The sequence below is a fragment of the Mesoplodon bidens genome, assembly GCF_964165515.1.
Source record: "Mesoplodon bidens genome assembly, chromosome: 3".
In the NCBI taxonomy this organism is placed as follows: domain Eukaryota; kingdom Metazoa; phylum Chordata; class Mammalia; order Artiodactyla; family Ziphiidae; genus Mesoplodon; species Mesoplodon bidens.
Genome location: NC_138178.1, coordinates 64977440 through 65005040, shown reverse-complemented (window position 1 = coordinate 65005040; position 27601 = coordinate 64977440). Strand labels below are relative to the sequence as shown.

Here is a 27601-nt window from a genome sequence, read left to right as displayed (position 1 = left end):
CTTATTCTCGAGTCAACTTGAGAGATTTCTAAAAAGGTGTTTTTAGGCTCCTAATCTCTGCAGCCTTGCTCTTGCCTTTTCTCTTACTTCCCCCAATCTCATCGTTATTACTAAAAGGAAGCTCTCTTTTCCATTTGTCAAAAATGACTGGTGAAGGTGAGTTCAGAAACCATGACTCCACCCTCGCTTGTCTGTTTTCCTCCCAGGAAATGGGCTATTTATATTAAGCCTATTGTAAAAACTACAAGAAAGAGTTGCTGCTATTAACCAGTGAGGAATTCCCTGGGCCTGTTCCCACATACATGAAACATAGCTCTGTACTCTTAAGGGGTTCTCAAAACAAAATATGGATGCTAAAAAGCAAGAAATTTTAAAGACTCACCCACTGTACTCACTCATACAATTCCCCATTAAAGGAAATTCTACAGGGCCTTCTTCAGTCTGTTAATCATGTTCTGAAGCTCTGATGAACCATAGCTCCCACTGAGTTCTGGAGGACTACAAGTTGGGCAAGATATAAGAGGCTCGAATTCTGCACCTTAATATAACCCACTGCACCTTGACCTTTACCTGAGGGGTTTGGTCTGGGAAATGAGCCAAATTACCTTTGGGAAACTAAGCAAAGTGAAAGCTAGTTTTATTAACTCTTTGAGGACCAGGGCAGCACAACCTATATTCTCTACAAAGGTCAGTTTTCACAAGCACATTTTAAATAAGTGCACTGGTATATTAAATCACCAGTTAAAACAATTGTCAACTATAAAGAACTATGCAAAAGAGTTGATGAAAGTTAAATCACATGGATTTGCAAATGGATACTAAGATGTTTAACCTGCATTTACAGTGACAGCAGTGTCTAAAAAGAAGAATTTTAAAAAATGCATCAATGATATGTCATGTCAATGCTTGAGGGAAGAAAAGCTCTTTGTATGATTAAAATGGTACAAGGGAGAGGAAAGGGGAAAGGAAGAGGTTTTGAGAGTTCAAGCTTAGATGTGGTAACATGCTGCGACTAAAAATGAAAAAGAATCAAGAACAGCATCAGAGAAGGTGATTCAGTCACTACGTATAAACAGACAAATTGTCCAGGAAGAAAAAAGGAGGTAAAATCCTATAATTAATTTATCTTAGGCATATTAATTTTATAAGGGAATATAATTTTTGACCATTGACTTTTTTAATGTTTCATATTTAGATATAAAATCAGAAAGCCCTCCCAAATAGTAATATGACACTTTCCAAATACAGGCTTTATCTCCTAACAAAGTGGTTCACCACCGACCTTTCATTGCGAAATGTTTGATGTAATGGAGAAAACAGCAAAACAGGAATCAGAGAACCCAGATTCTGTTTCCCTATTACTTTGATCTTCTGTACAAACTAGATGACAACATCAGGAGGGAGATAATGGAGAAAATGAAAAGTTCCCCCATTTCGTCCCTGAGATAGATGGTTAAAAAAAAATTCTTTAAAATGAAATTACAAGAAATCTACTAGGATTTCTAATACAATATATCTTAGCACATGTCTTAAAGTAGCAAATAATGATGAAGGTAATGATTTTTTTCAGGATAACTACAAGTTGATATTCATTATTATAAAACAGAACTGTTAACTGATAAATGGTCCACAGAGAGGAAATTATGGCTTTTCTATTCCTGCTATTTAAATTCATGTTGAAACAATCCCTAGTTCTGTAATGCAATGTAGGATATCTGTAATAACTACGGCATTGACATCTAGGTTCTTGATCATCAGGCTGGGTCAAACCCTGACTTTTTCTGCTCTTTTCCTGGCCCCTGCTTTCAGAATGGGAGATAACACACATTTCTTTTTACCTCTAACTCTTTGACCAACTTTTCATTAATGACCAGTTTTTAATTGAGATTTGGTAACGTCTGACCTGACACAAAAAAATCACGTCTCTATCTCCACAAAGACACATCTCATTTTCTGAACATGGAGGATGAACTTAAGGTATTCAGAGGAAATGGTAACATTGTTACAGATTTGTCTGTAATACAAATGAATCCCTTGGTAAGTTTATATCTCAACAGTCTGCAATATTCATACATAATTCAAAGCCGCAGAAGCCATCTCCTGCGGGAAGCTCACTTGGCTTACCCAGGTGGTAGGATTAATCATTACACCATCAAATGAAATAATCCTCTTTTTTTTTCCCCTGGCAAGTTCATTCAAGACAGATTTTGGTAGAAATTCTGTTAATGTGTGAATATACTTTTAAAAAAGGCAAATCAAATGCCACATTAGAAAGGATTAAAGGTCTTTATGTATCCAAGTATTTCCATGATTTAAGTTCAACTTTTTCTTCAAATTCAACCACCTTCATTCAGCTTCAGAAAGGACAGTAAATGAAATCAGCCTTCTATAGAGACCATCTGCCTCTTGGGGCAAATGGTATCCTAAATTCTCATTTGCCAGCTCTCTTCAGCAGCTGCATCTGTCTTTAGGTGTCTAGGTCAGCCAATAAGCAAATGCGTGATTTTTAAAACCCCCTTTTACCCCTAAAGATCAGATCAAAGCAATCAGAAACAGCATTTCATGGTTTTATTACTGGTTTCCAAAGCTGCTCATTTCTGGAGTTGCTGGGGATGATGGACCTTTGCAGAAATGGGATGTGAATCAACACGAGGAGGAAAGATCAAAGTTATCGAATCCCACACTGTTTATCTACTGAAAGGGGGAAAAACTCCATTTCCTTCTGTCTCTCTACCTCTAGGATCCCCCACCAATATGACATTTCTTAATCCTATCTTAGTTTCCAGGTCATCTACTTGATTTCACTACATTTTCCAATTACTGGCATTCTCAGGTAGAAAAGTGTTGTGTCCATTGATCACTATCTTAGTGTCTCCAATTTTCCACTAAGCCTTCTGCAGTCTTTAACTGAAAACTTCAAACTTCTTATCCTGGACTGAGATTAACCTTTAACTGAGATCTGATGAGTTCTTGCTAATACGTCTAACATAGTCTGGTCAGACAAAGGTAGCTCTTCCTGGTGTGAATGAACTGGCCAGGTCTTGGGATGGGGAAGACTGGCAGCCATGTGCAAGGTCTTGAATAGACTCTAATTTCCAGATACTGCACAGTTTCAATTTTTTTTTCTTTAACAAATATGTTTTTTTTCTTTAACAAATTTTTTCTTTAGCAAATTAAAAGTGTCTTCAAGGCACTAGACTGCAAGACAGCAAAGTAGATAAAAACACAGGCCACTGTAAATCACTGTCACCTTCATAATATTAAGAAAAATTACAGTTTTAAAATCCTATGAAATAAAAATTCAGAATGGCATCTGTACAAATTAACAGAAAAGATAAATTAATCTTGGAAAAGAGCAATAAAATAGGGCTGCTTTTCTCAGTAACAGAGGTGTGGAAGGAGATTCTCAGCATCACCATTTGGCCTTAGCTCACTTCTAAAGAATGGGGTCAGATACTGATGTTTATTTCCTGGAAAGGCAAGGTATGAGAAGAAAATATCAACAGGCCTCTCTAACAGGACTAACCTAAGGATGATATGGAACAGTCATTTTCAGGTCCTGGACTTTTCCTGCATGCCCAGAAGCTCTGGAGAAGTGAGTCACTGCACCTTTCCCCAATGTCCTCTTTTATCTCCCTCAACTGCCCGTTTGCCCTTTGAGTCGGGGGAGCGAGATGATTATGTATACTAAGCTCTCCAGAACATGGCAGGCTCACTGAAGGAATGGATATAGGGAGGGAACAGGAACCAACACTGCTCAGAACTTATTCCTACTCTACACTGCACAAGCTGCACACTATTCTGTTTAACTCACAAAAACACCTCAAGAGGTAAAGGTGATTATTCTCACTTTACAGATGGGGAAACCAAGACTGAAAAAAGTGAAATGAATTGTCTAAGGTTATGTGTGTACTTAGGTTGACAGAGTCAGGGTCTGAATTCGATACTATGCAACTCTAACATCCATGTTCTTTCCACCACACTCATACCATTAGGTAAACCTGGTGCACTGTAAAGATTCAAGAATAAATGCTTGATTATGAAGATGAAGAAGTAAAAGTGGTTTGAAAAGAAAAAAGCTATTATTGAAATGTGGGGTATTAATGATTACAGATGCATTCTTTTGAAAAATTCTAAACAAAGTCATTGTTTACATTGCAAAAGGATTTCTTTACATGGGAACTGCTCTGGTATAGAAAAACTGTGTTTATAGATGTTTGGCTTCCTAATAATAATCACCACCACTACCTCCACATCTGCTGACTGCTAGGTACTGTGTGCTTAAATATATATCTCCTAACAATAATACTCTGAGTAAGGGTTGTTATTCCCATAATAGCAATTAATAATAGTAGCCAAAACTTACACAGTGCTTATTATGTCCCTGTTCTAAGCCATGTCTCTCAACAGTGGAATTATTGACATTTTGGACCAGATAATTGTCGTGGAGGGCTGTCCTGTGCGTAGTAGAATCACACTAACATCTCATACCTTCTATCCAATAGGTGTTGGAATTACTCTCTGCTTCCCCAGTTGTGACAACGAAATAGTCTCCAGACATTGCCAAATATACCCTAGGGGTATAATAATCCCTTCCCCTCCCCTCCTGTTTAACACTTAACATTAATTCTTTTAAGTCATACAAGGTTATTATCTCTGTTTTAAAAATGAAGAAATATTAAGCCCGGAGTGGTTAAGTTATTTGCCTCAGGTAACACAGCGAATACCTGGTGGAGCTGAGATTCAAACCCAGCACTTCAGCTCTAGTCTGTGCTCTAAACAGATACATTATTCTGTCTCTCAGTTTATAGATGAGGAAACTAAGAAGCAGAGCTCAAGTAACTTGTCCCAGATGACACAGCTAATAAGTGGTAAAAGCAGGATTCAAATCCAGGTCTGAGTGACTTCAAAGCCTAGGTTCTAATATATTATGCCAATTGTTATCAGACTTTAACATGTCTAAGAATTACCTTGTTAAAGATGCACATTTGCAGCCCTCACCTCCAGGGATTGATTCTACAGCTCTGTGGTATGACCCAGGAATCTGCATTTATATAAACACCCCAGGTGATTCTGATGCAGTTGGTCCTAGGGCCACAATTTGAGAAACTATTTTTTACTGCCTCTCTCTCTGCAGAGAGAAGAGGGAAATTAAGTATAAAAGGAGTAAAGTATAAGAAGTGAGGAAGAAAATTTTAAGTAAAGGAGCATCATTGCTCAGAAGCAATATGGCTGAACAGGGGAAATAAAATAATTTAAGTAGTCACAGATAAGAGATTCATAATGGGCTATTAAAAAAGGGAGGGAGTGCTTTGGGACCAATCCTTACCTTCTGAGGTTTATTCTTAGAATACAATTATACAAACTTACAAAATGTTAGGAAATGAGGATATGGCCTAGTATGACATTTATGATTTTTATTAGAAGGCCTGGCTGGATGGAGACCACTCTGAAAATAGGAAATGGCATTTGTGACACCAGCAATAAGTCTTCCAACATGCAGTACTATCTCAGTTCTTTGTATCAACAGAGGACAAAGGTGAACACAAAAGGCAGGCCCCTATGACTGAAAAAGCTGCTCCAAGACAGACCACAGCACCTGTACCTTCTACAGAAATAAATTTCTGCTGTTTAAGCCACCTGTCTGTGGTATTTTGTTATGGAGCCTGAGCTAAGGCAGCAGGGACTGAGGATCACAGAAAGCAGTCAGTAAATGGGTGTTGAATAAATCAAATCAGGTGGGATCTGGGCAGCAAGGCACTAGAAAATAGCACCAGGATCTGTATCTACATTCCTCCCAGCAAAATTTCTGCCTATATCACAATGGAGAATGGAATAGGGACAGGTTCCAATGTGGAGCATCCAAAGGGGGGTTTCCTCTCCCCAACTAGGAAGTCAGAGGAACAGGACATCTTCCCTGATGCAGAGTGGAGCTTCTCCATGCGCCAGCAGCACAGAAACGCCAACAGCTGATTCTTGAGGCTGTTTCACTCCATGATAGCTAGGAGTTGGTGTGGGGAGCGGATCAGTGTGCACTGCTATCATCACTTTGCTCTTTTCAGGCAAGCCTTTCTCCCTGCTATTAACAAATCACCATTATAGAGGTACCATATGAGGATATACTGCTTGTCCTGGGCTAAACCTTTAAATATCACCTGATGACTCTAATCAATATTCTACTGCAGTTATATTAAATAATCACTGACTGAAACTATGGCCTAGAGGTTTGAATAAAGGCCTAGAAATTAGAAACTCAAATTTATCCCAGCTCTGCCACCAATGCTACTCTGTCCATGTCTCCCATTATTCATCTATAAAATGGGTGTAGCAACATTTACAGGAGTATGTATTAACTAGGAATTTCACATAAAGTGCTTCGAAGAGAGTGAACAACTGTGCCAATGTTGAGTACTTTAAGAGTGCTCGACAGGTCAATGAATCAGTATGCATCACTGTGGCCCTTAGTGGTCACAGACATGCCTTCTTGAACTTAGGCTGCCTTTATAAAAGACATGGTAGACACCAACAGACTCAATAATCACCAAAAGAGTGTAACAAAAATTACTAACAGGCCAAACATCTCTAAAGTCAGAGTCTGGCTCTGACACCTACTTGCAGAGTGGCCCTGGGACTGTCGATGAGCCTCTCTGTTTCTCAATTTCCTATAATAGGAAGAATGCACTGTCAGAGATACTGGGACAACTGAGGAACGTGAATGAAAATTATGAATTATATAATAAGATACAGGTATTTAACTTCAGATTCATTAGGTGAACAAGGAAACAAAAAGGACCAAATAAGTAGAGGAATTCTCAGTTTGATTCTTCACTTTGTAATACATTCATCATGAGACTCTAAACAAGTCAGTTTACTTCTCTGAATTTTTAATCACCTCCCCAAAGAGAAAGGAACATAAACCTATCTGAAGACCACCCCATAACCATTCTGCATCATTTTGTGATTATAATAAAGTGAGATATTTATCAGTTTTCTCTAAAAGAGGATTATTTAAAAATTCAATAGTGAGGACTTTATGAACTCATCTAAACTTCAGGAACAATATGTCAGCAAATGTAGATGTGCTGATAGTCCAGAAGTTTCTTTAGAGCAAAGAACATATGATCAGGAGAACGAGCTGCTACTTTCAGCTTCTGTCTCCAATTTTTTTCCTTATGAGAAATAGGAATTTGATCTTCAAGCCCAGTTTGATCTGAAAAGATGACTTTGACAGGTTGTCTTAGCAAAGAGTAGAGACAATGCAAATTAAGATATAACTGGAGCACACCTGAAACTAATATAACATTGTAAATCAACTATACTTCAATTAAAAAAAGTGTTCTTAAAAATTTTTTTTAAAAAGATTGTACATACCAAAAAAAAAAAAAGATATATAACTGGAGCATAAACATTAAAGAAAAAAATTCTAGCTGAACTTTCCAGAGAGAAGGACATCACATTGTACCATAATCTAAGAAGTATTTGGACTTTCTTTTTCCATACTCTGTGTGCATACACACATATATATAAAGAGACTTTGACTCTGGTTATTTTAGTGAGTAGCAAACCTGACTAGTGTTTGACCAGAATGGCTACAGGCCACTAGCATGTCTGATGACTACAGATAAATCAGATATTATAACTTAGTCCAGGGGTCAGCAAACTTTTCTGTGAAGGGTCAGATAGTAAATATTTTAGGCTTTACAGGCCATATGGTGTCTGTTGCAACTATTCAACCCTGTTGTTACGGTGCAAAAGCAGCTGTAGATAACATGTAAAAAAAATGAGTGTGGCTGTTTTCCGATAAAACTTCATTTATAGAAACAGGTGAAAGGTCAGATTTGGCCCACAGGTCACAGTTTGCCAATTCCTGGTCTATACTCCTGAACCTTGGAGTGGATTAGAGGGACTCCGAGGATTGACTCCTGGATTATTTAGGAATATAGCTGAGTTCTAAGGACCCTAAGAAGATCAAAATGGTCTCGGAAGGGTATAAGAAGGCTTATACTTATACTTCCCTGGGCCACTAGGGAAGCCCTAGAAAGAAAATTTTTGAGCTAAATTTTTTTTTGTTTTTCTTTTATGGGCTGTGCTGTGCAGCATGCGGGATCTTAGTTCCTGACCAGGGATTGAACCCGTGCCCCCTGCAGTGGAAGCATGGAGTCTTAACCCTTAGTTAGACATGGAGTCTTAGTCCCTTGAGCTAAATTTTTAAGGACATGTATGTGACTGGCAATAGATATTGCCTACCAATTATGAAATAAATACGATTTTAGTCAATAATCAAGAATTTACCACCAGTTTACTGAAAAGACTACTAAAAGGGTATATACTTTGGGAAGAAGTAAATTGAATCCAGAAGAGAAGAGTGAAATAAAGATGTAATAGTTAAAAAAAAAAGTGATAAATATGTGAATAAATCTAAAATTAAAAAAGATGATGCAATGTGATGGGGAGTGACTGAGAGTGGGGGGAGTTTCTTATGATTGGGCAGCCAGTGAAGAATCTTCTGAGGGAGTGACATTTAAATCGAGAGCTGAATGACAAGGAGCCAGCCATGCAAAGATCTGAAAGAAGCATAGCAAACAGAGTGAATAGCTGATAAAAAGGGATTAGGCCTGGCACTTTTGAAGAACAGAAAGAAAACTCCTATTGTGAGAAGTTTATGAGCAAGGTGGTGAGTAGGAGACAGTTTATACTGGTAGTTAGAGGTCAGATTGTATAGGGACTTCCTTCACTGTGCTGAAACAATGGGATCTGCATTTTAGAAAGAGTACAAGGCTGTTCCAGAGAGACTGGATTAGAAGGGGTGAGAGATTAGGCAGGGAGATCAATTAGGAAAACACTTTATGATATTTTGGGTGTAGGGGATGAAGGGAAGAGAAAAATCAAAGATGACTCCTAGTTTTCTAATCTGAGCGACTAGATGGATAGTGGGACCATTTATCAAGGGAAGGCTTGGGATTGAATAGATTTGTAGGGAAAAATCAAGAGTTATGTTTTGAACACGTTTCATCCGAGATGTCCAGTTGATGTTTAAGTGAAGATATCAAGTGGATAAGTTATATGTGAATCATGGGCGAAAGAGATCAGGAGTGGAGATATAAATTTGGGAGTCAAAAGAATATATGTAATATTTAAAATCTTGATACCAGATGATGTTCAGCCAGGGGTTAGCCATTAAAGTTTAAAGAACCCTTTAGGCATACGGTTATGAGGGGAAAAAAGAAAACACATCTTTTAGAGATACCTACTGACATTTTTACAAATGAAATGATGCCTGGTATTTGCTTCAAAATAATGGCGGGGGGGAGCTTCCCTGGTGGCGCAGTGGTTGAGAGTCCGCCTGCCGATGCAGGGGACGCGGGTTCGTGCCCCGGTCCGGGAGGATCCCACACGCCGTGGAGCGGCTGGGCCTGCGCGTCCGGAGCCTGTGCTCCGCAACGGGAGAGGCCACGACAGTGAGAGGCCCGTGTACCGCAAAATAAATAAATAAATAAATAAATAATGGGGGGAATGGGATGAGGTACAGATGAAACAAGACTGGCCATAAATTGATAGTTGTTGAAGTGTGGTTTTGGGGTAAGTGGTGGTTCATTTTATGAATCTATCTACTTTTGTATATGTTTAGAATTTTCTATCATACAAAGTTTAAAATAAAAAGAGGGGAATTCCCTGGCAGTCCAGTGGTTAGGACTCTGCACTCTCACTGCTGGGGGCCCGGATTCAATCCCTGGTCAGGGAACTAAGATCTCACAAGCCGTGCGGTGTGGCCAAAAATTAAAAAAAAATTTTTTTTAAGAAAATAAATAAAAGGAACCATTTTAAGCTAGTCTCCATTAAAAGTGGTAGAAGCAGAGATGGAGACAAGTAAATAGATTTGGGATTAAAAGGTGCTCCTCCATTAAAAGGTGGTAACAATTCCACGGTCAACATTTTAAACAAGGCACTCAGGAAGAAAGCAAGCCTGAATAACCGGAGGTACATGAGCAAGAGGGTAAGTAAGATTAATCAGGTAGACAGAGGTCACATATATAGGGCCTTCTTCAGTTTGGGGATATGACTGGGTTTATATTTAAGAAAGAGCACTTAGCTGTTCTAAGAATAGAATGCAGGGGGGAAACATTAAGCAAGAATTATCTTAAATTCTGATGTCCTAAGCATAATTTGTAAAGAGGTCAACTGTTATTGCTAGGTACTATGCTAGATGCTTTATAGATATCTATTTAGTCCTCATAATATCTCTATAATGTAGGTATTATCATCACTGTGGTACACATTGGGAAATTTCAGCTCAGAGAGGTTAAGTCAAAAGTCACACAACTACCAGTGGTACAATTAGAATTCAAATTTTTGTCTGTCTGACTCCAGTGCTTGCATTTTTCTCACTATGCAATATTATTCCCCATGCTATGGACACCAAAGAGTTGCAGAGATGGTACGTAAACTAGTGCTTTCAAAAACGATAATGGAGAAATTCCCACCTGGTCACAGACCAGACTAACCACTAAGTTAATTTCTCTTGATCCAGACTAGCCGGATGGAAATGATGCTTATGGATACATTGTTGAGCCAAAGTTTGACTGGTATCCCTGTCACCAATATTTTCCCCTTCCAGTTCATTTTTAATACTGCTGCCAGTAGAGATTTTATTTAAAAAAGAAAATCACACTACTTTCATCCTTAAAAACTGTTTCTGCTACAAAATCTATAACATAAAGGCCAAACATTTCAATGTAGCAAGCAAGGCTCTTCAGTCTTTCTCAGCAGTTCTCAAACTTTTTTTTCTCTTAAAAATTATTGAGAACTGTAAGGGCTCTTGCTTATGTGGATTATATCTATTGACATTTATTATATTAGAAATTAAAACTGAAAAATTAAAAAATAATTAATTCATTAAAAAATAGTAAACACTTTAAATATTAACCAAAATAATATGTTTTTCAAATCTCTTTAATATCTGGCTTAATAGAAGAGAGCTGAATGCTCATATGTGCCTCTGCATTTGATCTGCTGTGATATGTTGCTTTGGTTAAAGTATATGAAAAAGATCTGGTCTCATCCAGATATGTAGGTGGGAAAGGTAGTATTTATAGTCTTCTAGGTAACAGTGGATATTCTTCTTTGGTACTATATCAGAACTTGGCAAGTGGTAGTTTCTTAAAAGTTACTTGCAATATGGAATCTGAAACCATACCAATGAACTTTTTGTACTCAGTTACATTAAATCCCTTGGTCTAACTTGCAGTTTCAATGGATCTTTTTTACTCATGCATAATTCTGTCACATCCTGCATTGGGTCATTTGGAAATAACTGGTTCACTGAGTTATGTGGATCTTCCAAATGTTGACACATTTCATTATATAATTTAAAAAATCTTTTTTGCTAATGCCACCACCAATCTCATCAGAAAAAAATGTTTAAGTATTAGGAAGCTGTCACGGTAGCAGATACAAGTTTGCAAAAGTTCTTATTTTGCTTGAAAGCGTGAATTTTATCATTGACAACAAATACTGTCAGTTGTTTTCCTTGAAGTAACATGCTTACTATGTTCATTAAGAAAATATCTGCCGGGCTTCCCTGGTGGCGCAGTGGTTGAGAGTCCGCCTGCCGATGCAGGAGACACGGGTTCGTGCCCCGGTCTGGGAGGATCCCACATGCCGCGAAGCTGCTGGGCCCGTGAGCCATGGCCGCTGAGCTTGCGCGTCCGGAGCCTGTGCTCCGCAACGGGAGAGGCCACAACAGTGAGAGGCCCGCGTGCCGCAAAAAAAAAAAAAAAAAAAAAAAAAAAAAAGAAAATATCTGCCAAACACCCAAGTCTATATAACCACAGCTGGTATGCCCCTTGTTCTTTCAAGGTGGTCCATGAAAAAGGTGCTGGTTCAGCTTTGTAATTCAAATTTTGAAACTCAAACTATTTTACAAGAGTTTTTCCTTGAGACAGCCATACTTTGGTATGCAGCGTAAGTACTCCCTGTGTACTTCTCATTTTATCACACAGAATTTTTAAACAGACATATATTCAAGGGTTGAGATTTAATAAAATTTACTACTTCATCAAGGACATTCTTAAGTGAAACTGGTGTTTGTTTTTTAAAACTACTAGTACCATGTGGTGCCATGGTTTTGATTTGTGCAGGTATAAGTAGTTTTACCCATTATTGTTTTTGCATCATCAGTGCAAATGTCAACACAGTGAAAAAGACAAATAATGTCTTAGTATTATTATGAAAATGGTGACTTTTACATGGTCACTATTTGACCTTGCATGGGCCACATTTGAAGAACCACTGGTCTATTCATTATCCTTTGCCAGTCACCTGTCCTGCTTCTGTTTGTCATCATCATCTATGACTGCATATATTGTTCCTTTTGCCTACAGTGTCTTCCTCAGCCTGCTGACAAAATCTTATTTGTCTTTTAAGATCTGGTTTGTATTTCATCTCTGAGGAGCTGATTTCATGTCTTTTAAGCTGATTTAATCACTCTGTTTTTTACACTCTGTGCCACTCTGAACATACGTTGTTTTAGCATTTATCACGTTGAGGGCAGAGGGGCTAGTATCATTTTCAAGCATCCACTATGTGCCAGACCCTGTGCTAAGTCTTTTACATATTTTCTTATTATATCCTCAATCAATTCTATGTGATAGGTATCATTACAGCCACTGTACACTGAAGGACCAGATAGATAGCTGAAGCTGAAGTCAAACCCAAGCCCACTATTTCAGCAATATGGTAATCTTTTCCCCTATTTATCCCTATGGCACATATACAGCACAGTTAAGATATTCAATTTATGTCCCCTGAAAAGGCAAATAAATGAACTTCGTAACAATCTCATCTCATAATGCAAGACTCTACAAAGTCCCTCATCTTTCAGAGCCTAGAGTTTGGCCTTCAGTAGAGTATTTTTCATTCCTTATATACCGTTTAGATTTGGAATCTTCATTTACTTATAGAAAAACTGGCATTTTGATTATATACCGTTTAGATTTGGAATCTTCATTTACTTATAGAAAACTGGCATTTTCATTTCTTCCAGCAATGTGTTCCCAGCCGTGGGATGGTAATTTAATGATTACACTGCCATCAAGCTGGAAACATAAATGTTGACATTTGACAGTAATGTTTTTCCTCTCAAAGATGCTTCAAGTAAATACTAATGGTGTATCCAAGTAAATGAAGTAACTGTTGGAAAAGCAAATGGTGTATATTTTTCAACATGAGTATTCAAGTTTTAAAAAGTTAAAAAAAAAACCTATTTGATACTAATACCTCTTTTTCTACTTAGTCTGGGATCTTATGAAATGTGAAAATTCCAGTGTGCCTCTACGAAAAGCTTAATACCTCAAATTTGCTTTACTTAGACTACAGTACATATCTTAAGAATGGTGGGAAGACCAGTGGTTCTCAAAGTGTGGCCCCAGGATTAGCAACAGCATCATCAGCTGGGAAGTTGTTAGAAAGGACCCAACTCAGACCAATTGAATCAAAAACTCTGGGGGCGGGGCCCAGCAATTTTTGTTTTAATAGCCCTCCATTTATTGTGATGCATGGTTAAATTTGACAGCCAATGGGGCAAATGTGCTGCATCATTTGGATAAATGGATGTTACCTATAAAGAACTAATAAATTTTGGAAGATACAATTGGCCCATATACAAGCAAATCTGTGAAAATATAAGCTGTATAGTAAGAGGTCTGCCATACCAAGCACCCAGGCTATCCTCAAGTCTGTACACAGTGGCACACAGCCAAAGTAGAGAAATCTCATTCCACGGAAGAGAAGCCAAATTATTCCTTGACTCTGCCTTCCAGGATGCGGATAAATACACAACAGCCATACTTAATGAGGAGTAAGGCCATTTATTGATCTGCAAGGACTATCTGCCATTCTGTCATAGGTAACTCCAACCATGTGCTGTTTAAATTGCTTCTTTTCTAAATAAAACAGCAACCTGCAATACATGTGTTTTATTACTACTACTTTCAACTACCAATGACAAGCCTATTCTACCCAGAAATATATTCCACTATTCTACTTGCTTTGTTATTACATGGATTTAAGGAAAACAGGAACTTGTTAGCATTTTGACTAGTTGCGGGTATGTAAAAAGCTTATTTTAGTAAAGAATATATATAAAACTTCCTGGCATTTTGCTAGAAAAAGTGAAGGCATTAAGTGTTCATTTTAATTTACACTTTTCTAAAGAAAAGCTGGTGAGAGAATCTGCTCTGGATCAGAGTTTTCTCTCTTTGCTGGGAGGAAGCCAGGCCTGGTAGAGAAGGCTCACTGTAAATCAAGAGGGAGGAAGACTTAGAATCAGATGAATGGAATACTCAGGGCATATCTTTGCTAAGAACAGAAAGGACAGGGGATATAAGGAAGTCATCCCATTTGTTAATACGATCTTGGATAACAGTTCCTTGTTTTTATTGGCAGTACATTAATTTTGATTAAAATACAAATGAGAGAGAAAAAACTTAGGCTTCCTAAACATAAATGTTTATGTGAATGATTACAAGTGAAAATATAAACATTTTGTTTGATTTTATGTTCATTAACAATGCGGCATTATAGGAAGAATACCAGTTTTACAGTGAGACAGATCAAGGTTCGAATTCTCCCTCTGAAAATTACTAACTGTGTGAATCTGGCCAATTCTAATTTCTCTAATTTTCAGTTTGTAGGGCTGTTACAAGGATTTGAGATAAATATTTGGGATGTGCCTTATACAGGCTAGGTGATCAATAAACAGTTATTCAAGTATTAAAGAAAACTGATGCTTAGAGAACTGGTGTGGGTGTACAATTTGCCTAGTTGGATTGAGAATTATATCACTGGGTCTCAATCTCAGTAACCAACTTCTCTTATTTCACCTACATGTTAAAAAACTATAAACTGCTTGCCCTTTCCCCCACCTTTCCACAACACATGAAATAAGGACAGAAAGAGACAGAAATAAAAAAACAAATATTCCCTTTAAAAAATAATGGAGATAGAGATAACACCTTGGTGAAAGCCAAAAAAGAAAAAAAAGCTTAAGAGTTTGATTTCATTTATAGTAAAGGAAAGCATCGTATCACCATTTATTCATTTGATCCTGTTCCTTCCTCACACTATCACAGCAGTTCAAAGCCACAAGTTATTTATTGCTCTTAAAGTATTATGGATTTGCTTTTCTTTTAAAGCCCCTCTGCATTTACCAGAATGCAGCAGGCTACTTTAGCTAAAGATCCAGGGCCATAAGACTTGTTCAGTCTAATAAGATCACTTTAATAATATTCTAATCTTGAAATGCAGTTGAAAAGATAGATGATGGTCGCTGAGTGCTACTTACAAACAAAAATGGCTCTCAAACAATCTTAAAGATGCAAAAAACTTAGCAACTGAAAATGTGTTTAAAAAAATTCCCACATTCTGCCAGGATATTTTACCTACCTGAGAAGTTTCTTAGGAATCTGTGATGGAGAAGAATGACTCCTTTTCTTCTTCTCTGAGTCCCCATCCTCTGCTCTACCCTTCTCTGTGACTGCTGATTGCTCTGCCCTGGCTTTGCCCTGATCCACACTGAGCTGGCCTTGGGCAGGGTCACACCTGTACATGAAGACGATGGCTGGCTTCTCACTGGACTCTCCTTTTGCCTCTGTGAACCAGTGATGGCGCTGAACTGGAGGAGGGGGCAGCATGTGGATGACTGTGCCATCCAGGCCCACCAGTTTCCCTTTCTCTCGGTCTTTCTCTTTGTCATCCTCTTCATCTGTTTTCCGACGGCGGAAGAAACTTTTAAATGATATCCAGCGTTTAGGTTTTGCATCAGCTGCCCGCCTGCTGCCTTCAGAGTGCAAAACTGATTCAGCTTCCGTTGACCTGGTAGGGCTAGTTGGCTTGGTCCAGTTGGTGAAATGCCTCTGCAAAAGGTTACTTGCATGGTAAGGGGAGGAAGTCGAGCGTGGTGGGGGAAAGGGGGGTGGTGGCTCACTTTGGGGGTTAGTCACTAATTTGGAGGGAGGGGTGGTGACTGGCTTTGTGAGTGGATCTTTCTGTACTTTGGTGGTAGGACTTTCTGTGGTCTGAGGTGCTTCAGCCTCACCACTGGGCTGGGATGTGAAGAGAGACTTGGGCCGGACTGGTGTACTCTTAGGTGTAGTCTTAGCAGCACTGGCATCAGGAGGAATGGCATAAAGCTCTTCCACACTGCAGGCTTTAGGGCCAGACTGGGGCATTTCTGGAGGAGACTGTGGGGGCTGGATAGAAGCCACAATCTGAGAAAGCACAGTGCTTGCCTTCTCCCTGGTGCTGCTGCTGCTCACAATCTGAGACTCCTGAGTGCTTTCTGTTTTGGCCACAGGTTCTTGAGTGGTTCTCTGGAGCTTTGTTGGGGAGCTGTGGCTGGAACTGTAGCTCCTCTGTGGTGAGGACTGACCTCTGTTAAGACAGCTGTTAAACTCCTGAACCTTCTGAGCCACTGAACCCCTTTTACGCTCTGTGCTGTTTAAAAACCCTTTCGCTTGGGGACATTCAGTGGGTTTGCTAGTGGTGTTATCAGACACTTTGCTTTCAGTTTCTATTTCTTCATAAGTATGGCTTATTACACTTGTGGTTTTCTCCTTCACTGAAAGTTCTCCACTTGTTCCGAGAAAACTTTTGTAAATGGCTAGATTGTCATAGGCATTTGGATTGATCACAATGGGAACTTTGATAGCATTTTTGGAACTCCGAGCATAAGTTGGCTCATCATGAATGATAATTGGAAAAGGTGGCATACCGGCATTGTTATAACTATTAAATTTTATTTCAGACAAATTAGGTGACTTAACAGGGATGGTTTTGGAGGAAATGTTTGTAGCTGTGGGTGAAGTAGGTGCTGATTTGTGACAGTTTTTCCTTGGAGGGACATTTGGTCCAGTCCCACCGCTAATTAATTCCACCTTAGGTATCTTTTGTCGTGGACTGGTACTGGAAGTCCATACTTCCTGGTAGCGGATTGCACTGGATTTTTGGAAATGGGCACTTATTTGTCCTGATGCCAGTGCGGGTGATGTCACTGGAGAGTTTGGAGTAGAAGATGAGCTTTTTGTCTTGGGACTGTTAATAGGGCCCTCGAGGTGCTCACTGGCCATGGCTGCTGACACATCCACGACAGTATATGGCTTGCACAAAGGCTGTTCCAGATTCACAACTCGGTAGGGCTTTGCTTGCTCTTCTACAGGAACGAGGTTTATTGTTACTGCTTGCCCAGTAATATCTGTAGGGGCTTTACTTTCTTGCTTCTCAGTTTGTACGGCAATCTTGCCATCCTTCTCTTCTAATCGGAGAGCAAGGACTGCTTTGTGCGTCTCTGGAACTTTTATTGAGCTTTTGGATGCTTGCGATGAGTCCTTCTCCTGATTATTACCAGAGAGGCTTTCATAGTTGGGCTCACTTTCCTTCATGTCCTTAGAATCTCCCGGGTTACCAGGAGCTATTCCCACATTACAAATCTTCTGGGATAAACTACTGGCTGTCTCAGAACGTGATTCTTCTGTTAAAGAGGAATCTGGGGATGTGGAGTCAGATGACACCATGCTCTGAATGCTTCCTGGTCCATAGGAGACCACAGAATTCTCTTCATAACCATTCAGGATTTCATCATAACTGTCATCATAGTCTACAGCACAGATTCTTTGCAGAGATTTATTTCGCAGGGGGACAGTATTCCATTTTTTGTCCACAAAGAATCGAACAGGAGACAAAGTGTTTGCCCTAAAGTTGGCAAAGCGAGGTTGCCCTCTCATGCGAATCTCCATGGCCAGCAGTTCTTCATCACTCTCATCCCAGCTCTCATGCTCCTCCTCCATGTTACTCAAAAGCACATCTTCCTCACTCTCTTCGCCACTAGAAAACTCTGGGTAACAGAATCGACCCCCTTCATTACTGATCACTTCTGTGCTCCCACTCAGAATAACATGCTTGCCCTGAGTATCCTTTATTCCGCCCATCATGCAACTTGGTGGAAGCTTTCTTTCCAGTGATCGTTTATAGCAATCATTTATTCTTCCTAAGAATGTTTCTCTGGAGTTTGTTTCATTTCCTTTTATTTGAAGGGTGGTATCCAAGCCTGCTATCTCCTTTAACACCTCAGTTAGTCCACTATTGTTATTTGATATCTTCTTTGCACTATCATTATTCCCATAAGGCTTAGGAACAGGGCTAAATCCTTCAATATCATCTTCATTATTATTATTAAGTGGTTTCTGATTCAAGGCCATCCTGTTTCGGTTCCATCCTATGATGACAGGTTTGTTCTCACAGTGTTCTTGGATACTAAGCTCACCACACATACTTTGCCCATCTGCCACCATCATAGTGGGCTTCACAGCTATAGTGGGTTTTTTAGCCACAGGAGGCCGGAAATTTCCGGTGTTCCTGATTCGGTGGTTGTTACTGTGATTGGCATTAGTTTTATTGCCATGGGTGATGGGTGCCTTCTCAGGGTCTGGGGGGAGCTGATGTAAGCTTTTAGGTTTAAAGCAGTTCTTGCATTCACCAGGTTTCCAAACGTGTTCAGTAAAGGTATTACAAGCAGACATTTTTAAAAATAGAACTTCACAGACAATGCTTTCCTTTCAGTGCATGGCAAAACTTTCATCTGTTAGTTTTCACCTCCCCTATGTTTCATAGCAGCTCTTGTAAGTGTGATCAATCTGTTGGGGGAAGGGGGAGAGAAGAAGAAAATCTGAATGGAAAAGGTACTATGAGGCTTATCATGATGAATGATTTGAAAATACTGGCTCCAACTATTCCTTAAATTAAAAGATTGAGAGATAAACTAATTTGGGCACTTTATGAACTCTCTTTAGCTAATCAGCAGTTTTGGAATGTTAGATTTTTAACCATAATTTTATGTACTCTCATTGAACCAAGTATAACATTTCATTTGATGTCTCTGTGACAATGATACTGTGAGCTTCCCCTCCCAGAAATTCTTTGGAACCGTTCTTTCTGTTATCCTCCAACCTGAAGCTTCTTGGTCCATTGTGGGTTCCTCTTCTTCTGCCCACCCTTTATATTTGGATATCTCATAGACTCCTCAAACACAATGCATTCAGGACTAATCTTCTGTCCACCTCTTTTCTCAACTCTAAGGATCTTTTGTACTCTAAGCAGCCCTCCTCTACCCTCCAGGCCACCTTCTTCCTCTGTCTTTATCCTAGTTCAGTTACTGTCACTATCATCCACCTAGATAGCTAAGCTTCAAACTTCAGACCATTCTTGACACCCCTCCCCTCACTTCTAACTCCACATCCTAAATCCTTCTGTAAATTAGTCTTGCCAATTTTTTTTATTTTTAAAAATATTTATTTATTTATTTGTTTTGGCTGTGCCACGTCTTTGTTGTGGCATGTGGGTTCTTTTTTTAGTTGCGGTGTGCAGACTTCTTAGTTGCGGCATCTGGTTCCCCAACCACGGATCAAACCTGGGTCCCATGCATTGGGAACAGAGTCTTAACCACTGGACCACCAGGGAAGTCCCTAGTCTTGCCAATTTTATCTATTACATTTCACTGGAACTCCTTTCCATTACCAGACACTGCTAGTACTTCAGATGCCCACCATCTTTTGCCTAGATTCCTGCGATAGGTTGTTAACTGACCTCCATGCCTGTAGTCTCACCCCTTACCAATCCAACCTCTCTACCCTTGCTACTCAAATTATGGTCCTCAGACAAGCAGTATCAGCCTCATCTTGAAGCTTGTTAGAAATGTAGTATCTTAGACTTGCAGTTTATCCTCAAGATCCTTAAAGAATCTGAAAAATGACTATATGTATATGTATAACTGAATCACTTTGCTGTACACCTGAAACTAACACAACATTGTAAATCAACTATACTCCAATAAAAATTTTAAAAAAAGAAAAAAGAAAAAAAGAAATGTAGTATCTTAGGTCCAATCCCAGACCTACTGGATCAGAATTTGCATTTTAATGAATTCTCAGGTTGACCCCATTGTTCTGTACTACTATCAGATTTTCCTAAAATGCTAATATGATCAGCTTATTACCTAGCTTAACTATTCTGTGGTTCAATATTACCTAACGCATTGGCTCCCAAATGTCAGATAGGGGTTGCTAGATAGGTAAGAACCACCTGGGGAAACACCCAAGTCAATCTCTAAGGGAAGAGTCCAGGAATCTGATTTTTACTATAGGTAATTCTATGTGCATTGAGGTAATGGAACCTCTGAGTTACAGGATGGAATACAATCCCCTTAGGTTTGCATGATATAGTCCTTGCCTCCCTTCTAGCCTTATGTCTTAAAAATCGACTAGTCTTATCATACTCTAAATGCCGCTGGGCCACTCATTTCACCTGGGTACCATCGAAGCCACTTGGACATACCTCCATGAACAAGCACTTTCATTTTTAATTGTCTGTTTTCTCACTAGTTTTTGAGCTTCTTTAAGCCTGGGCTATATCTTATTCATCTCTGTATGTCTAGCATAAGGAGCTGGATAAACACTGGTTGATTAAATGTGCTGGTTTTGAGGCTTATCTTTAAAAAATAATCTCGTGGCTCTCTCTCTCTCTCTCTCTCTCTCTCTCTCTCTCATCTCTCTCTTAGGCACATAGCTATAGACCTTCCCACAGAACACTACTACAGTCTTACATTTCCACTTTGGATATTATCATAAAGCTGGCAGTAGGCATGTACATGTAAGAACTATTTTAATAGCTGAAAAGTTTAACTTCATTCCGGTACAATGACAGTGACAGGATCCTTGGTTTGGTCAGAAACGCAGCCTTTACCCAAGTTTCAGCACATTTATAAGGAAGGAAAGAACATTTTCTTTAGTTAATATATACAGAGCTACACCCCTTGTAAACAACACTCATAGAGCACTTTGCCTCAGTGGATGAAGTGCAGACAAAGATCAAAGAATTCCACACAGAGAGCCCAATGACTCGGCCAAAATCTAAGTTCACTGTTTGCTGGAGACCACTGAATGGCTTTTTTCAATAAAGTAAAAATATATTTTTCAAGTGTCTGTTTGAAAATATTTATTTGCTCTTTCAGATATTCTAAAAGCTATATCCCCTAGTTGATAAAACCATTTCCTGATAGTCTGAGACTGAAACATTTTGAGCAAGGAGAAGAATGGCATAAAATTAGGCTGAAAAAGAGAGCAGGGTCCAGATCATGTGGGGCCTTTTATAAGCTTTTAAAGATTATGGAGTTTATCCTAAGAACAGCAGGAATCCACCAAAGGGTTTTAAACAGGGGAAACAAGATGATATAACCAGCATTTTAAAAAGACAGCCCTGACCAAAAAACATGAAATACTTAGGTATAAGTCTAACAAAACATATGCAAAATCTAAAATCTATATGCGGAAAACTATAAAAGAGTGAAGATATCAAAGAGCTAAATAGAGAAATATATCAAGTTCTCTCCATGTTGTTAAGATGTCAATTCTCCCCAAGCTGCTCTGCAGCTTCAATGTAATTCTAACCAAAATCCGAGTAGGATTTTCTGTAGAAATCAACAAGCTGATTCTAAAATGTATATGGAAAGGCAAAGAAACTAAAATAGCCAGAAACAATTTCAAAAAAGAACAAAGTTGGAGGACTCATATTACCTGATTTCAAGACTTTTTAGCTACAGTAATCCTGATAATGTGGTATTGGCAAAAGGATAGAAACATAGATGGGGGAAATGGGATACACAAACTACAACCCATAGGCCAAATCTAGCCTGTTGCCTGTTTTCATATGTCCCTAAGCTAAAGATGTTTTTTAAATGGTTGAAAAAAAATTTTTTTTAATATTTTGTGACAAGTGAAAATTATATGAAACTCAGATTTCAGTGTCCATAAATAAAGCTTTATTGGAACATAGCCAGGCTCATTTGTTTGCATATTGTCTCTGGTGGCTTTTGTGCTACAATGGAGAGCTGAGTAGTTATGACAAACTATGTGGCACTCTCATCACTTTGCAGTGCTTTTCAGCACTCTACGAATTGCAGCGTTTCCACTGCTACATGAATCACATGTGTGAAAAGACATTTTCTTTTTTTTAATAAATTAATTTTTTTATTTTTGGCTGCGTTGGGTCTTCACTGCTGTGCACGGGCTTTCTCTAGTTTTGGCGAGCAGGGGCTACTCTTCGTTGCGGTGCGTGGGCTTCTCATTGCAGTGGCCTCTCTTGTTGTGGAGCACGGGTTCTATGCACGTGGGCTTCAGTAGTTGTGGTGCACAGGGTCAGTAGTTGTGGCTCGCAGGCTTAGTTGCTCCGTGGCATGTGGGATCTTCCTGGACCAGGGATCGAACCCGTGTCCCCTGCATTCAGGTGGATTCTTAACCACTGAGCCACCAGGAAAGTCCCGAAAAGACATTTTCAAAGATAAAAATATGTGAAATTTCATTACAGATATGCATCAATAGATGAACATTTGTAATCAGTTTTGATGACAGGAAGCACTAACTTTGAACCTGAATTAAGCAAAATTAATCATTGGTGATCTTAGCACAAACTATCCCTGTCCCCAAAAAAGAATTCCATTCTTATTAAGTAGAGCTGTGTTACAAAAAACTAAATTCAATTTTTATATTTTGAATTTTGTCTAAAAAATTCATGGAAATTTATTTTCTTTCTTGTTATACAAGTACCTATATAATACCTTGGTTTTTGCTTTTTGGCCTGCAAAACCTAAAATGTTTATGATTTGGTTCTTTAAAGAAAAAGGTTGCTGATGCCGGATATAGATCAGAATAGACACAGAACAGAATAGAGACCAGAAATAGAGCCACACAAATATAGTTAACTGATTTTTGATAAAAGTGAAAAGGATACTCTTCAACAAATGTGCTAGAAAAACTGGATATCCATAGGCAAAAAAAATGAACCTTGATCCATACATCACACCCCATACACAAAAATGAACTCAAAAGGGATCACAGATCTAAGTACAAAATGTAAAGCTACAAAACTTTTAGAAGAAAACATAGAAGAAAATCTTTGCAACCCTGGGATAGGGAGAGTTCTTAGATACAACACCAAAAGCATGATCCATAAAAGAAAAAACAGATAATTTGGGCTTCATCAAAATTAAAAACCTTTGTTCTTGTATATGTATAACTGATTCACTTTGTTATAAAGCAGAAACTAACACACCATTGTAAAGCAATTATACTCCAATAAAGATGTTAAAAAAAAAGAATTAAATTCACAGCTATTGACTTTTTTCCTCCTGTATTTTTCTTCCCTCTTATAAAAGAAATAAACTATACTGATATATTAAACAAACAAACAAAAAAAACCTTTGTTCTGACAAAGGTACTGATGGTAAGAGAGGGAAAAGACAAGCCACAGATGAGAAATTTTTTGCAAAATACATATCTGACAAAGAACTCTGTATCCAGAATATACAAAGAACTTTCAAAATTCAACAAAACAAATCCGATAAAAATAAATAGGCAAAAGATTTGAGCAGATATTCTACCAAAGGTAAATGGATTGTATATAAACACCAGAATATCATTAGTCATACGGAAAAACAAATTAAAACTACAGTGAGTACCACCATACATCTATCAGAATGATTAAAATAAATTAAAACAAAACCAAAAACTGGGGCTAGGGAGGATGTGGAGCAAATGAGATTCCCAAATAGTGCTGGTGGGAATGCTAATGGTTCAGCCACTTTAGAAAACAGTCTGGCAGTTTCTTATGAAGTTAAACATAAACTTTCCATGTAACCCAGCGATCACATTCCTAGGTTTGAAAAATTGTGTTTACACTAAACACTGAACACAAAGGTTGATAGGCAAAAACTGGAAACAATCCAAATGTTGTGTGGTGGTGGTTATACGCCTGCATGCATTTGTCGAAACTCATAGAATTGTACAGTTAAAAAAAAGGTGTTTTACTGTATATAAATCAAACCTCAATAAATCTGACTTAAAAAAATAAAAGGCAGTTCTGGTTGCTCTATAGAGAATGCACTGGGGGGGAGAACAGTACAGGAGGCCAGGAGACTGTTTAAAGGGCTGTGGTGGACAAAATGAGATATGATAAGGATCTAGATTAGGATGTAGCTTCAGGGAAGGCAGATACAGGTATATGCATGAAACACTGGATTTTGGATCTTGAGGTTTTGGGTTTACGTATTCAAATGATTTGTGGGGCCATTTATTGAGACAGACAATATTGGAGGATGTGTAACTTTTGGAGGGAAGATTGTGAGTCCATATTTTGTTAGCCTGCATACTATACAGCAAGTAGCTGAATTTAGAAGTTTGGAACACAGAAGGGAATTCTGCTGTTCTTGTCTGTTTGGGAACTACTAGTATAGGAATCTCTAGGCCAAAAGGAAATTAGAGTGAGCTGGGGAGGTAGCCTTGGTGGGTGAACCAGGGAGAAGAGGATAGCCCCCAAAGAAAACTCAAAAATAACAGCCTTAAGTGTGAGATATAGAAGCCAGATGAGATTTCATTGTAGGGGGGGAGGGGCTGGGGAGGGAGCAGAAGACAGCTACTTCAAATGCTGCTGAGAGGTAACAGAGAATGAGGACTTAAATGTGCCCACTGGACTTGGCAATGTGAGCTCACTGGTGATCTCAGCACAGAGTATTTTGGTGCGGTGGTGGGGATGGAAAGCAGACTGCAGTGAGTTGAAGAGGGAAGAGATAGAGTAATTTTAGATAACTTTTTGGAAAAGTTTAAGTGGGAGGTGGAAGAAAGAACGAGCTGGGAGTATGGAGGAGGGGGTCCAGAAAGGATTTCCTTATTTTAAGATGGTAGAGACTAGATCATGTTGACTACAAATACTGGAAAAAGACACAGGGGAGTGTGAGAGGCTGAAAAGACAGAAAAAAGAGCAGTAGATAATTACAAACCTTAGAATGTTAAAACTGAGCAGGCCCCTAGTTCAATTCTTCTGTTTTATGGACAAGGGAAACTGAAGCCCAGAATAGGCCACACAAGTGAATGAGAAAGACTGAGAACAGCAACTCAAGGCTATAGTTACCTACAATATGCTTTGTTTTTAAATTACTTTTTTTGTTGTTATATAAGATATTTTTTCTTTTCTTATGTACGCTCACTGTGAAAACTCAGAAAAGCATAAAGAAAATGAAATCATGCATAATCCTGTTATCCTGAAGTAACTTCTATTAGCAGTTTGAGGAAGTTCCTGTCAGTCACCAAGAATCTTAAAAAAAAAAAAAAATTCCTGTCTATGTGGTACTGACGACAAAGAATACGGCGTCCTGGCCTAATATCTTGTCAACCAAGTTAAACCCACTGATGATAAGAGAGGGACTAAATTTTCTCTTTATAAGTAGTACAGTATATTCTCTTTTTCCAAGACTGGTAGATAAATAGTAAAAATAATTCTCCACTTTGAGTGCAAGTAAATTAATTCAGTCAAGAGATGCTGTTGAATTGATAAGCAGCTATCACATTACCAACAGGACAGACAAATAAGATTCACAGGGAACACAATTAGCTTATGTCAGTGCTGTGTGCAGTAGAAAGCTATCAATAAAACTGAGACCTTGGATTTGACATTCTTTTATAAGTTCTGTGTACATCTGTATTCATGCTGTTATAAAACCAAGAGATGAACCATGCAAACAGCTTTAGCAAGCACCAGATGGGGCTGCTGTCTAAGCCACAAAGCCTTAACTACAAGGGTTTCATTTTTCAATACTAATTATGTTTGGAGACAAAGATGTGCCCTTAAAGATACTGTCAAAACTATTTTAACTTATAACAGGCTCTTAGAAAGAGAAGCTATACCAGTTGTAGCTCTGTCCAAAGAGCAATCCTTGGGCCTTACTGTCTTTGTAAAATGACTTCAATGGCAATCAATAACTAGCAGCTTTGCCTGCTCAACAATGACACCTTCAAAATAGGAAACTCTAGCCACCAAAGTTATGCTTGAGAAATAAAAAATGTGCCTCCTGAGGCACTTAAGCAAGGATTTTTGACAGTCTACCCTGGTGTCTTCTATTTGTTTGCCAAAAGAGGGCTGCTATGGAGCATCAAAATGGAATGTTTGATAAGAAAAAACTCATTTGCCTCCACATTCCTTATAATCTCAAAGCAAATCCTGCAGATGAAATGGTCGATGGGAGAGTTTAATGGCTGAAGCTGCCCCGAGGAGCTAGCTAGGATTCCATGATCTAAAATCTGATTTCATATTTGACAGTTTTCAAGGCCAAAGCCCTTTGGGCTATAGATGAAGCTATTCAAGAGTAGCCTAATTTCACTTCCAGTCGTGACAGCTTTTTAAGAATCTATTACTGTTTTTTACTCTCTATTGCTATACGGACAATGACATAATTAGTTTGCTTCTAGTCTAACAGTTTCAGGCAGATCTGATACAAAACAACCAAATCCACACAGGATTTCAATCTTGAATAGACAGGCCCACAGAAAGAGCTGGAGCTCCTCAAGCTAGATGCAATTTTCAAGTCAGTGAAGGAGGTGAGAGTGGGTAGGTGGTATATTAAATACCATATATGGAGCATTTCCTAAAGGCACCCAAGGAGAATCTGTTAATAAATGAGGATGGGGAATGGACTGCTCAGTTCCTTCCCCAATCCTGTGACTCCCAGAGTCCATTATCTCTCTTCATAAAATGTGTCACATCACCAAAGAGGCAGAATCAAGAATCCTCACTGTTGTACATGGGCTTTTAAGGATACTCTTCACTGAGAAACTATCGCCTATATGTCATCCGACACATTATTGTAGTCCATCTCCAGGCTACTAAAGTAAAATTTACAAGCCAAGGTTCTCATTAGGCTTCTGTAATGGAGGAAGTAGGTCACTTAAATAAAAAAAGGAAAGGAAAATGTGACAAGTACCCCCATGTCACTGTTTCCAACCTTTCCTCCTTCCACAGAGAAAAATGCTGACCCAATACCACAGCCAGCTGCCAAACCCTTCAGTATATGACTAAAAGGGTGGGGAGAGGAAGTGAAAACAAAGCTGCAGGAAGAGGCTTTGTAGGAGATAAAACACAGCTTTAATTTGGTGCACAAATGGAAATTCCATGCGTAAAAGGAACCTTGTTAATTTGAGATCTGACCAAAAAAAAAAAAAAAATCACAGCTCTTTGCTATGACAAGAATAGGCAAGATCTTAAGACATAAGGTTCTTCTGTCTAAAGAAGAAACCAAGGTAAAACCTGCTTAATTTAGAAAACTTAACCAAAGCTCTGTTGAAAGGAGGAAGCCCATCCACTTCCAGTTGTTCTAACCACAAATTTTTTCTAACAATTTATTGTTCCTGTCACATGGTAGTCATCTCAGGATAAGAATTGTGCAATAGCAGATGCTCCGCTGTAAAGAGGCACTGCTAAGGTCCCAACTCATCTTTTAAGTTCAAACTCTTTGATGAACCAGTTAAATAATAATCATCATCATCATTATTATAAACTAGGTAACAGCTAGTTGTAAGATTATAAGTTCCAAAATGTTCACTGAACCTACCTCAGACCCCTACTTAAGAAGGCATACATCAGAGAGCAAGTTAAAATGTTATCTAATAACAGCCAAGGACTCCATAGTCTTTTACAGTTTTAATATGTTCACAAACGATTCCCTCTGCTT

The 27601-nt window shown here is 38.7% G+C and overlaps 1 protein-coding gene across 9 annotated transcripts in view; it reads right to left on the bottom strand.

The window, feature by feature from the left end:
- PEAK1 (pseudopodium enriched atypical kinase 1) overlaps positions 1-27601 on the bottom strand; it is a gene marked incomplete at its 3' end in the record, with an annotated part of 295822 nt that overhangs the window by 36683 nt on the left and 231538 nt on the right. For 8 of the 9 annotated variants that reach the window (XM_081230131.1, XM_081230134.1, XM_081230132.1 and 5 more), the window contains one exon: positions 15442-18686. In XM_081230131.1, the coding sequence (XP_081086257.1) occupies positions 15442-18572 (3131 nt within the window). In that variant the 5' untranslated portion in view covers positions 18573-18686. Of the gene's footprint in view, positions 1-15437; positions 18687-27601 lie in introns of those variants that run through there. The other variant, XM_081230139.1, reaches the window with a different exon arrangement.